This window comes from Capricornis sumatraensis, chromosome 10 (genome assembly GCF_032405125.1).
Source record: "Capricornis sumatraensis isolate serow.1 chromosome 10, serow.2, whole genome shotgun sequence".
NCBI classification, from domain to species: domain Eukaryota; kingdom Metazoa; phylum Chordata; class Mammalia; order Artiodactyla; family Bovidae; genus Capricornis; species Capricornis sumatraensis.
The window spans coordinates 60,465,168-60,477,031 of NC_091078.1; the positions used below are offsets into that span (position 1 = coordinate 60,465,168).

Consider the following 11,864-nt stretch of genomic DNA (forward strand, 5'->3'; position numbering starts at 1 on the left):
GACCACTCATGATCAGTCATCAGAAAGATATTGTGGGCAATTGAGAGCAAACAGAAGCAAACTGCATTGAAATATTTTTAACTTAGGGTAAGAAAGAGCAGTAAGTCATGTCCGACTCTTGCGATCCTGTGAACTGTAGCCTGCCAGGCTCCTCTGTCCACGGGATTCTGCAGACAAGAATACTGGAGAGGGTTGCCATTTCCTTCTCCAGGGGAACTTCCTGACCCAGGAATTGAACCCGGTCTCCCACATTGCAGGCAGATGCTTTACTGACTGAGCTACATGGGAAGCTTTATTAAATATTCTATTTCACAATCAGAAGCACGCTACAGATAAAAATTGTCCATTGTCTCCAGGTTCAAGTTCCTTTCTCACTGGAAGGTGCTAGATACACATTGCCAGTTTTCTTCATCTCATCATGGATTTGGGCTTCTTTTGTTGGCCACCAGCCTCTCAGACTCCCCCTACCCGACCCGGCTGCCCTTCTGTACACTCCTTGTTTTAATTTAACACCATTCTGGCTATAGTCAAGTCCTATTTTATCTGTGGAGCAATTTTGTCTTAAGATGTGTTTGTATATATGGTGATCTCATTCATCATATGTTGACTTCATTAGAAAACTCAATGTTCTGCCAAGATTCATCAGTCCTTAGTTCCAGGGGACCACTCTGATGGCTCTCCTCCAAGCATAATGTATTGGTAATATACTTTATATTTTCTCCCCAAATTTCTCAGTTTCACTCTTGGCTCACATCATGGTCTTTCAAAACATTTGGATGAAAGTCACCTTTTCTCAGAGGTAATTGGTTTCTTCCATGTTGATAAGGTCCCCAATACCTTGTCTGCTGCTGCTACTAAGTTGCTTCAGTCGTGTCCAACTCTGTGCGACCCCAGAGATGGCAGCCCACCAGGCTCCCCCGTCCCTGGGATTCTCCAGGCAAGAACACTGGAGTGGGTTGCCATTTCCTTCTCCAATGCAGGAAAGTGAAAGTGAAAGTGAAATCGCTCAGTCGTGTCCAACTCCTAGCAACCCCATGGACTATACAGCCTTACCAGACTCCTCCATCCATGGGATTCTCCAGGCAAGAGTACTGGAGTTGGTTTCCATTGCCTTCTCCATACCTTGTCTACTTACTAGTTTTAATTTACTGCCTCCACAGTAAGACCATGTATATGTGAGAATCTCAACTTTTTTAAAAACTGAAGTATAGTTGATTTAAAAAATTCTGTTAATTACTGCTGTGCAGCAAAGTGATTTACTTACACATATTACATTTTTGTATTCTTTTCTGTTTTATCATAGGATATTGAATCTAGTTCTCTGTGTTATACAGTAGGTTTTTATCCATTCTCTATATAAAAGTTTACCTCTGCTAACCCCAACCTTCCACTCCATCCCTTCCCCAGCCCCTTTTCCCTTGGCAACCATCAGTCAGCCCAGTCTGTGACTCTGTTTCATAGGTATGTTCATTTGTGTCATATTTTAGGTTCCACATTTAAGTCATATCATATGGTATTTGTCTTTCTGACTTCACTTAATGTGATCATCCCTAGTTGTATCACTCTGCTTCTCATAAAGACCAAATAGTGGCCGAGGGGTTTTATATATGAAAAAACCTGAGAATAAAGCAGATCTATTGGAAAAAAGTATTGGATTTGGGACCTGATGGGAACTGTGTATGTGTGTGTGCAGTGAGAGGGGAAAATGAAGGGAAGGGAAGAGCAGGTATTTTGGGGATCAGCACTGCTCTATGTATATTATGCCTTCTGTTCCGTCATGCAGTCTTTCCACAGGACCGAGGTCTCAAGTTCTGGATTTGGGTCCCAGCTCTGTCATTTTCCAGTTGTATGGACTTGGGTAAATTACAGCTTTCCACATTGAAAAGTCAGGATAATACCTACGTCAGTTTTTGTCAGGGACTAGTAGAGAGAATGGGCTTCCCTGGTGGTTCGGAGGTAAGGAATCTGCCTGCCAAAGCTGGAGACTTGGGAAATGGCAACCCACTGCAGTGTTCTTGCCTGGGAAATCCCATGGACAGGGGAGCCTGGCTGGCTGCAATCCATGGGGTCGCAAAAGAGTCAGACATGACTTTGTGACTGAACAACAGCAAAGTGGAGAGTATAAATACATTCTATTTATTTATTTTTGGCTGCGCTGGGTCTTCGTTGCTGTATGCTGGTTTTCTTTAGTTGCAAAAGTGTTACCACAGTGGACCATGCATTGTATCTTAAATTCAAATATAGCAAGATTTATAAAAAGGTAAAAGTTCACTGTGGCCTGGAAGAGTTCAGTGTATTTTACCAAAAGTAGGATGGGGTTGGGTCTTTAAGGCGTGCACTGAATTGACTGGGAGTGGGGAAGGAAAGGACTAGAGCCCGAGCCTGTGTCAGGGACAGTGGTGGGCACAGGGTTTTGGTGTCAGTGGCTTTGCTGGAGCCAGGGGGCAGGACAGGAGGTGACAGGCCTCAGTTTAGTGGTGGCAAACAAGAACAAATCTGAGCAATGAAGGACTCGGCTTATGAAAAAAGGCAGGGCTTGGTGACTGGCTTAATAGTGATAAATGAATGGGAGGAAGGAAAGGCACTTCTAAGAGTTTGAGCCCAGGGTGTGATGGTGGGAGATGGAGATGACTGACAAGAACGAGTGGTCTCGGAAGGAGCACCAGTGGGGACGACAGGAAGTATAGCTGTAGACAAGCTGAGTAAGAGGGCTCCAGCTGAAAGGTATGATGGCATTTCTACCTTGTAAACTTTCAGTCTCTCTGAGACACTTCAGAGTGACACTGAGGACAGGAAAAAGACCTAACACGAATGTTGTTAGCAACTCAGGATACTACAGAGGGGACCAGCCAGATGCTAGCCTCCACTCTGGAACTATCACTACTGAATTTAGGAGAAAATTTCCTAACTTTTGTTTTGCTAAAAAACAAATGATTTTGCCTCATTTCAGTGGCTGGATGGAAAGTAGGCCCTTTTTTTTTTTTTTTTAATCTAAGAATAAAGCCAGGATGCAGAGTATTACTAGCTCTTCCATGAACTTATAGCAGGTAAATCATTCACTAAGAAAGTGGCAATCCAGGCATGGCTGGTGCATGTTTGGTCTCCTTCCAGTTTCCCGTTTGAATTGAAGAGCTTTCAAACAGGATTAAGTATGTAAATAATAGTTGGCAGTTCCACTGTTTGACACGAGAACTTTAAAATACCTTATGTTCCTTCAGCTTTGTTCCGGCCTGTTTCCATGGGGTGTAGATTTACCTGGGGATAGAGCCTAAATTTCAAGTTCTTGAAACTCTGAGCAGTGTTTCCTCATCTGTGAGGCAAAAGAAATGGTCTCAATGACCTGTCCTCTACTCCAGAGTTCCGACTCCAGTATACAGAAGCAGAAAGTACTTTGGGGAATTTATGCGTGCAAATTCCAACTCTCACCACCAGATGGCACTGTTGCCTGTTAACTAGAAATAGGTTGGTGACTTTCTGGAAACAATCCTGAACGTCAAAATATGACCTCCTTATTCTAATTAATTCAACAGACATTTATTGAACATCTGTATGAGCCAGGCACTAATGCCAGCTGCTTTGGATGAAAAAAGATCATCACGCCTTCATAGTAGTAGAAGAGAAAGGCATGGAAGCAGTCAAATAGCAGTGCTCCAAAACAGGCAACAGTAAGCCAAGGAATCTCTCAGAGAAAAATCATCTTAGGTTAGAGCATGGCTTCCTTGGGGTAACTTCTCTATCTTCTGCATCCTATACCTAGCATTCATCAGCTTTCTGAAGTCCGTGATCTAAAGTCAGCCTTTGCTGCTAGACTGAGTTGTGAGAGGAGGGCCCGTGTACCTCGTGTGCTGCCACATTCCCAAGCTTAACACTTAACAGTAACAGCAACCATTCAGAGATTACCAGTGTATCAGGCGCTGTGCTAAGCCCTGCCACATTCACTACTGCATTTAATCTTCCCAGCAACCTAGGCCACTGACATTGTCCCCACTTTACAGATGAGGAAACCATAGTGGCAAAACCATGAACCCACGTCTGGCTCAATAAACAGTAGATCATCCCCTTGAGCCACTTTTAATAACTTACATAGTCTGAATATCAGCCTATTCATCCACCCTAATTTATCATTCTTTTCTTCAGGGAAGGTTCATCTGTCCTAATTTATCACTCTGTTTCTTTACTCATTTTCTCCTGATTACTCAATACTCACTAGTCTCAACATTTTGCTCCTGTTCTTCTGTCCTCTGGCATGTCTACATCAATTTCTCTCAAATTAGTATTCAGTTAACAAAATCAATAATGTGTTCATCCATTAGAAAGTTTCTGAAACTTGTTTTCAAATTTCTTTTTCTGTAGAAGGCTTATCCTTAATGAAATTATTGCTAGGACTGCCTACGAGCAACTCTTGTGTCTACTGGAGGCTGAGAGGAGTTCCTAGTAATAGCATTTATTTTTTTCCTTAATTTTCAAATCTGCTTACAAAACAAACAAGCACACAGTAAACAGCTTTTAAGTGATCTTTGCTATTTGCAATGATCTATAAATATTAAATACTCCCAACAAAAAAGTGGTTCTATATAGTGAAATCAAATATTCCCCCAAACCAAAAAATAAAGCCCATGAACGATATGAAAGTGACAAATTCTCCACATCTCAGTTCTCTCAATTTTGTTGTTATTGTTTAGTTGCTGAGTCGTGTCTGACTCTTTCTGACACCTCCCACCTCCCATGGACTGTAGCATGCCAGGCTCCTCTGTCCCTGGGATTTCCCAGGCAAGAATACCGGAATGGGTTGCCATTTCCTTCTCCATAGCTTTTATTTTTAAAGCACATTTCCCATAGACCCATATCATGATCTATAAGCTAGATAGGACTGTAGTAATTACCTAGTCCAATCTCTTGTTTCTAACTAGGAGAAAATTGAGCAAATCCTGGTTTGGGCCAGGTTAGTCAGTGTGGAGTGGTAAGTCAAGACCATGTTGTACCCTATTGTCCAATAGTACTAATTTATGATAATTGCTGCCTCTCCAGCATTAATTTCAAAGACCAACATTTCAAGTCTCTAACATCTGTTGGCTTCTACCGAATGACTGCCCAGGTTTCAGTCCCAAACCTACAGCTTTCTCTACCCATGTGACCTTGGGTTAATTACTTAAAACTGTTTGTATCTCAGTGTCTTTCTCCACAAAACAAGGATCACAGTTCTTAGGGTTGTTAGGAAACTTAAATGACTTTATACATGAAAAGTATGTGGCACACAGTACATACTCAATAAATTTTTAACCCTTATTCCCTCTTTTCTTGGAACTACTTGTGCTATTTCAAAGAACGATGGTTTTTCCCAAATTGAAATAAATACAAGACATTTGATGTGTTCATTTATTTTAATAACACTACATTTACCATGTTATCACCATGGAATGTAAATTCAGGTTAGACGAGAATTTCACAAGTACAACAAAGCATTCTGTGCTATACCAAAGTTTGTATAATGTCTGACCAAACCAGCTGCTCATCAATGACTTCCATTATAGGCATTTCATTTAATTGATGATTCTTTTGGAGAAAATAAACATACTGCCCACATTTAAAGTGTTTTTCATTTACCTTTGCATTAGCACTTAAAATACATGTTTCAAAATAATTTAAAATTATTCTAATATAACAGCAGCAAAATATAATTCTGCAATTACAAAAGAGCTAAAAGGGATCTACAAGTTAAGTTACTCTCATGTTTATAACTATGATTCTAAAATAAATACTACTTCAAAGTGGCTCTGTTACCAGCTTTTTAGGTTTGGTTTAAAAACACACACAGACTTGCAGGGAGGTTTATAATGTTGTATTCCATGCACTGTTCTGAAAGGGTTCCTCGAGCCAACCAGCCCTTGACACAGTACTCAGTCCACAAGGCCATCAGAAGGTTAAATTAACTGGGATAAATAGGATTCCTACATTACATCAAAAGCATATGATATTCTGTAGCAACTGGGAGCATTTTCAGGATTGGCATGTAGTCTTCTTTAGAACTAATTTCAACAGAAGAGGTTAAGAAGGTGGACAGGTACCACTATCAAGTGTATTTAAAAGTGACATGTTTCTTTTGTGCTGCTCTGACTTCCTGAGTGACCTAGCTAGTGAACTAGTCACCAGTAACTTGGTCACCAGGCAAATCGAGCCTGCAAGAAAGGAAGCCAGTATTCAAATTACCATGTTCTTGTCTGACCCAAACAATTTATTTTCAGCATAAACATATAACCTCAATATGAGATGTCTAACTAAAACAAGCACCACCAACAAGACCAAGACAGCATCTCCTCTTCTAAGGTTTAGGTTTTCCCCAGAATTCTTGATACAGGGAATAGCCCATACCTAAAGAAAAAGAATGCTAGTTAAGCATTTAAAAATCTTCTTCAGTATTAGAAAATTAAAAACTGTTCATAAAACATCTAAAAGTAGCACTCTTACTAGCATATAATACTTAAAAGGAGAAAAAGACCCTAGGCTGCTTACATTCTTGCTTTCTTAAACAATTCAAATTTCTAAAATTCTTTTTATACAGTTTCCGAAGTATTTTCAAGACTAGTATGATTAGCTCAGATGGCTAAAATATCAATATTTATCTGTCAACTTTAATCTCTGGCAACTTTAAAAGGACTCAATCTTGCTGTATAAAGCAGATAAAGTCAATGAATTATAAAGCCTACAAAAGCATGTAGTATCTTTTCCACCTTCAAAAACTCAATAAAACAGCCATCATGTCTCTTCCAGATGATGGATCTTACTATTTGCATATATAGACCCTTCAATGACATTATAATGGGCACTACTATCTTTTCTCTCTTTAAAACCTTAGTAAGATTATTCATCATAGATAGTAAAACTATACCACTACTTGAACTATTTTTATTCATTCAGTTTTTAGGTGAAAATGAGTAAGTTATATTTGCAAACTGCTTCAAAGTCAGTTAAAAGTATCTACCTTGTTTTATTTACAAAGAAATCCATTCATGGGGAACCAAAAATTTGAAAATGTCCTGTAGGAACCTACCAAGGGTCATGGCTCCCACAACAAAGCCTTGGGCTGCCACACGCATGTGGATCAGGTGAACAGACATTTTAGTATTTCCCCTGCTCTTCAATCTATATAATCCATATGCAACAATCGCTGCAAAACCTGCCATTCCTGTAAAAGAAATAGTCACAAGTTATGTCAGATACATTGGGGCAGGGAATCAAGATGAGTTTATTATCAGGTGATGTTCTATTTTTTATAAGGATGCTTTAGGAGACCATTACCCAGCTAGCATACAAACTGAGGTTTTAATCCCCACCCCCACCCCCATTCAGAATTAAAAATTCAAAATTGGTAGCAAACAGTAGCAGATCTAGAAAATCAAGATCATCTTTAAAGTATGGGCTTGTGAAGCCAGTAAATAAATTCCTTTAAGAGTGCTAGGGGAACTGTTCTCTGTCCTACTTCTATCCCTGAAGGAAATCAGTTAAGGGAATGCAGTAGAGACTGTAATAAACCACAACTGTGAGTTTATAACAACTCTTGAGTCTTGTGAGTCCTTGCAGCAAATCACTGAAACTGATGGTCATCTTGGGGTCACAACACATTCACTGAAATAAGTCAATAAAACAAGATGTCTGAATTCGGAGAAGAATTTTTTCGAGAGTTATACCAATCTAAGCACATTTCAACATATGAAAAAATATTAAAAAATAAATGCTTCATCAGGAAATGCTTGATGAATGAAACAAGTTGCCCACACTTCTACTGTGTTAAAGCTTATTAGATCATCAAAGTCAAACTTACCAATGGGGACAAATGGCGCCTCTCTAGCTTTTCGGATAAGTTTAGATCCCTGATCTTCATCATATGAAGAAAGAGAAATATCTGTGTCGCTTGACATAGTGACTGAAGAATCTTCCTGAAACAGAATTTCCATGAGGTTCTGCAGTTAAAAGCATACTTTTTTATAAGCTTATTCCTTTAAGTAATACAAAAAAAGGGCAAGATACTAGCCTAATTATATGAATAGCAGGGTGAAAAAAAGATTAATTTCCATAATAAAGGGACCAAGGCTCCATTCTCCCTTTTCGGTCTTTTTTTTTTTTTTTTTTAACACAGGAAGCTAACAGGCATTTCATCACAGTGAAGTAAAAACTCAATTTCACCTTAGTCACAGTCACTGTACATACTTCCTTCCGACTGATCTGAACAGATGATAAACTTCACCCACAGATTTAAAAAAGGGAGTCAGACATAGTATATAAGTGCACAAGTATCTCTGACTGATGTTAATTACAATAAACTGTTGTAATTGGCATCAGTCAGATGTCATTTACAGATGACATCAAAAAGTTAACGGCCCATCCCATTATCTGTATAGTCTTAGCTTATGAATTTTTCATGTGCATCACACTCCCTCCAGTAATAAATGGCTCTCATTCAACACTTTGCTATTCAAGGGGTTTAACAGTAATCAAGGTTCTCAAAAAAAATCCAACTCTAGACGTGAGGAGTAGTGTTCAGTTTGAAAAGTGAAATTGTCCCTCCAAGCCGCCATCCTCACTGGCAAGAGTACAGTTCTGTCACCTGAGAGAAGACCTTAATCCAGATGAGCTGTAGTATCACACAGACAGAATCAATTAGAACTAGGGCTTCCCTGGCGGCTCAGCCGGTAAAGAATCTGCCTGCAATGCGGGAGACCTGGGTTCGATCCCTGGCTTGGGAAGATCTCCTGGAGAAGGGAAAGGCTACACACTCCAATAGTCCATGGGGTTGTAAAGAGTTGGACACGACTGAGCGACTCTCACTTTGACTTTCTCTTCTTTCTTATGCTCCATTACCTAACTTAATGAACCCCTACTTTGTTTGAGCTTTTATTATACACAAGATTCAAAAAGCCCGAGGTTCAGGATGTTCATTATATATTTGAAGAGATTAAAATGTAAACACTGAAATAATGTTTCATAAATTAGATTCTTTTAAAAACATGCCAGAGTGTGTACACTTTGCCAAGAGCATAACAGAGACAGTGAGAATTTAGAGTGTGATATCTTTTAGATAAAGTTTGGGAAGTTTCAGAGAAATATTTGAGGTTGGCTTTCAACATACCACATAAATGAGGACTTCCCTGGTGGTCCAGCAGTTAAGACTCTGCGCTTCCACTGCAGGGGGCCTGGATCCTGGCCTGGGAACTAAGATCCCACATGCTGCATGGTGCAGCCAAAAAAATCCAAACAAAGAAACCCCAAGATACTACATAAATCGACTAGATGGTAAGATTAAACTATTTTAGGCCAGTATGTTTATTAGTTCCCTTCATAACCAATCTAAACCTCCCAAAGGCAAACATTTCAAAATCTTTCCTATTTTATCACAATTCCTCCTTCTACCTTCCTCACCAATCCCACATTCTAATTAAACTTACTGTTTGTTGAAAAATATTACTTCAAAATCTATTCAACTATTAAAATTATTCTCAGGCAATTAGTGAAATTAGTGAAAAATAACAATTACACACATTTGTAGAGTTTCATCAGTAAGAAAAGTATCAAGCTGTATCTACATAAGTGCTAATTTCTCTTTTAATTCTTACATTGCTCAATGAAAGAACACATGATAACCAGAGTAGGTTTTGGATCCTTGTGACCACATGAAAAAAATCCACTATATACGACAATCCACTTAGATAACTAATTGTCCAACAGATCAGTGTAGCGAAAGTTTGCTTCTCCTTCCTTGCAGCAGTTTGTATGGATAGGCCATTTGATTGGGCTTTCAGAAAATAGTCCCTGGGGTAAGAATCAAGGTATGAAGAAACCATGTAGTCATTATTTGTCTGAAGTGACTAAGGATAATTTGCCTCTGATACAGAACACCTTGTGTGCAGCATAAAAGAACCGGGAATATTAAAAGTCCCAACACATCACAAAGTTAATTTGTTATTCTATGGTTCAAATTCTAACATGACATATATCTATAAAACTCCCTGAGTATAAGATTTTAATAATTCTCTTCCTAATCACCTAGAAGTTTCCCCAAGTATTCATGATTTACAGCCACCTAAATAAAAAATGGTTAACTTTTAAAGTATCAGGGTCAATAAGTCACTTGAGAATAAAAACCCAAGTATCAATCCATGCCAGCAGCCTTATTTTACAGATGGGAAAAGAAAGCTTATGAAGGGTGAAATAAACTGCTCAACAACAGGAATCTCTGGCAGGTCAGGATTAGAACCCAGCTCTCCTAATAAACAGTTGTGGGTTCTTTTGATTGACAATATATTGCCAGATCATTTGTCTTATTATGCTGGTGTACATTTAATCTGAAAAAATAGAAAATCCACTTCTTAACAGATGCCTGCATCTCCTCCTTTGAATTGTGAAAAATGTTTGTCATGCCTAAAGTTAAATGGAATCTTCTTCCCCAGTGACTTAATTCATCTAACAATTTCAGCTGTAATTTGAATATTTTTTCCCCTAGCATCACTTCTGGATTTCCTTTATCTTTTTCTTATCCACCCACACAGCAACTGACCCAGATCTGCCAGAAAGTTGAACATGTACAAAAGGAGGCACCTAAAACCACATACTCAACGCCAATTTGGAAAACACGAATTATTCTGTAAACTAAGATACTACTGAAGACCTTTCCAAGTGCATGGGCACCTAGCAGAGGCGTAAGGGAACAGGAGCCGCCCCGCATCACGTGATGTAAAAAGATTGAACGGTCTTCACAGCTCCTCATTTTTGTCACAGGAGCTTCTAACAATGGATTCCAATTTTCATTTTGAACCCGTCAACTGTCAACCCGTTTTAAACGGCTGTCAAGTCCCCTCCCCAGGAGATTCTGGTTCAGATGGTCTGGGGCAGGTCCCAAGAAATCTATATTTTAAGACCCGTTCAAGAGATTCTGGTGCACAGGGAATCAAGAGAACCACTGGCGTACAAAACTCAAATACGTTTGTCATGCTGGGGCCTGGTACCACTTATACATCACAATTTTTCATCCCAGGCACTTCTGGAAGCATAGATTCCATCCATAGGGATTACCCAGAAGAGGAGAATAATTGATTCCCGCCCCGGTAAAATAGGCGAATAAACCTGCCGAATCATTTCGACTGCTCCCAATTCTAATCCTGTGCTATGTTTTGTAATCTCTAACTTGGCAGGTTTACTTTTGAGGGAGAAACGTAAATTCTGTCAGAGGCGCTTGATACCGGCCCTGGTCCTTCTTACCTTCCTGAGGCGGAAGAGAGTCGCCAAAGGTGGAAGAGAATACCGGCCCGGGGAGATCAGGAAGCCGATGGCGGGAAGGTCGTGTAGTTTTACGCCCTCCCCTCAACCCTTCAACCTTCCTCCCCTTTCCCTTCCTGTGACCTTGTCAGGACTCCATGGCCGGACCGCACGCCCTCCCAATCCCTCCTCACCCACCCACTCTCAAAGAAGTCCCGGACACGCTCGGGCCAACGGGCTCCGCGAAGTCGGCCCCAGCCCGGTGCCTCCCCAGATGCATCCCCGAGCCTTCCAGCTCAGCCGCGATTCGCTCTACAAGCCTTTTCTGCATCCCCTCATAGCTTCCGTACGCTCTCACCAGCCCTCCCAGGCACCACGAAATGAGGCCTGAGCCCCGCCAACCAGACTTCGCCCCTTTCAGCCCAGGCATCAGTCCCCTCTCCCAGTCCCGCGGCCGCCAACCCTCCCAAGGTGCTCTCGACGCGGCCTCACTTCTCCCCACCCCACCGCCCGGAGTCACTCGACAACCAAAGTCCGCCTGCATCACTTACAACTTCAAGACGTTTCAGGTTCCTACCGGCCTCTGACCCCACTCCAGCACCCTCAGTCCAGCCGGC

At 40.6% G+C, this 11,864-nt stretch overlaps 1 protein-coding gene across 3 annotated transcripts; it reads right to left on the minus strand.

Moving 5' to 3' along the window:
• Nucleotides 1-5,368: 5,368 nt before the first annotated feature.
• HIGD1A (HIG1 hypoxia inducible domain family member 1A) lies at nt 5,369-11,864 on the minus strand. 3 transcript variants are annotated; one of them, XM_068982109.1, is made up of 4 exons: nt 11,799-11,864; nt 7,820-7,934; nt 7,049-7,183; nt 5,369-6,369 (listed from the first exon to the last, which is right to left on the minus strand). In XM_068982109.1, exons 2-4 carry the CDS (start codon nt 7,914-7,916, stop codon nt 6,320-6,322), a joined length of 282 nt encoding a protein of 93 aa, XP_068838210.1. In that variant the 5' UTR covers nt 7,917-7,934; nt 11,799-11,864; the 3' UTR covers nt 5,369-6,319. The 3 variants fall into 3 exon arrangements, with proteins under 3 accessions (XP_068838210.1, XP_068838212.1, XP_068838211.1); XM_068982111.1 differs by having other exon boundaries at nt 7,820-7,930; nt 11,799-11,815; XM_068982110.1 differs by lacking the exon at nt 11,799-11,864 and adding an exon at nt 11,251-11,332.

Bases quoted from the DNA above. Each gene is read 5' to 3' on its own strand.
- HIGD1A (XM_068982109.1), bottom strand. From the start codon at position 7,916: ATGTCAAGCGACACAGATATTTCTCTTTCTTCATATGATGAAGATCAG. The intron at 7,184-7,819 runs GTAAGTTTGACT...TTTCTTTTACAG, and splicing joins GGCGCCATTTGTCCCCATTG to GAATGGCAGGTTTTGCAGCG. The intron at 6,370-7,048 runs GTAGGTTCCTAC...CTTTTTCTTTAG, and splicing joins TGTGGGAGCCATGACCCTTG to GTATGGGCTATTCCCTGTAT.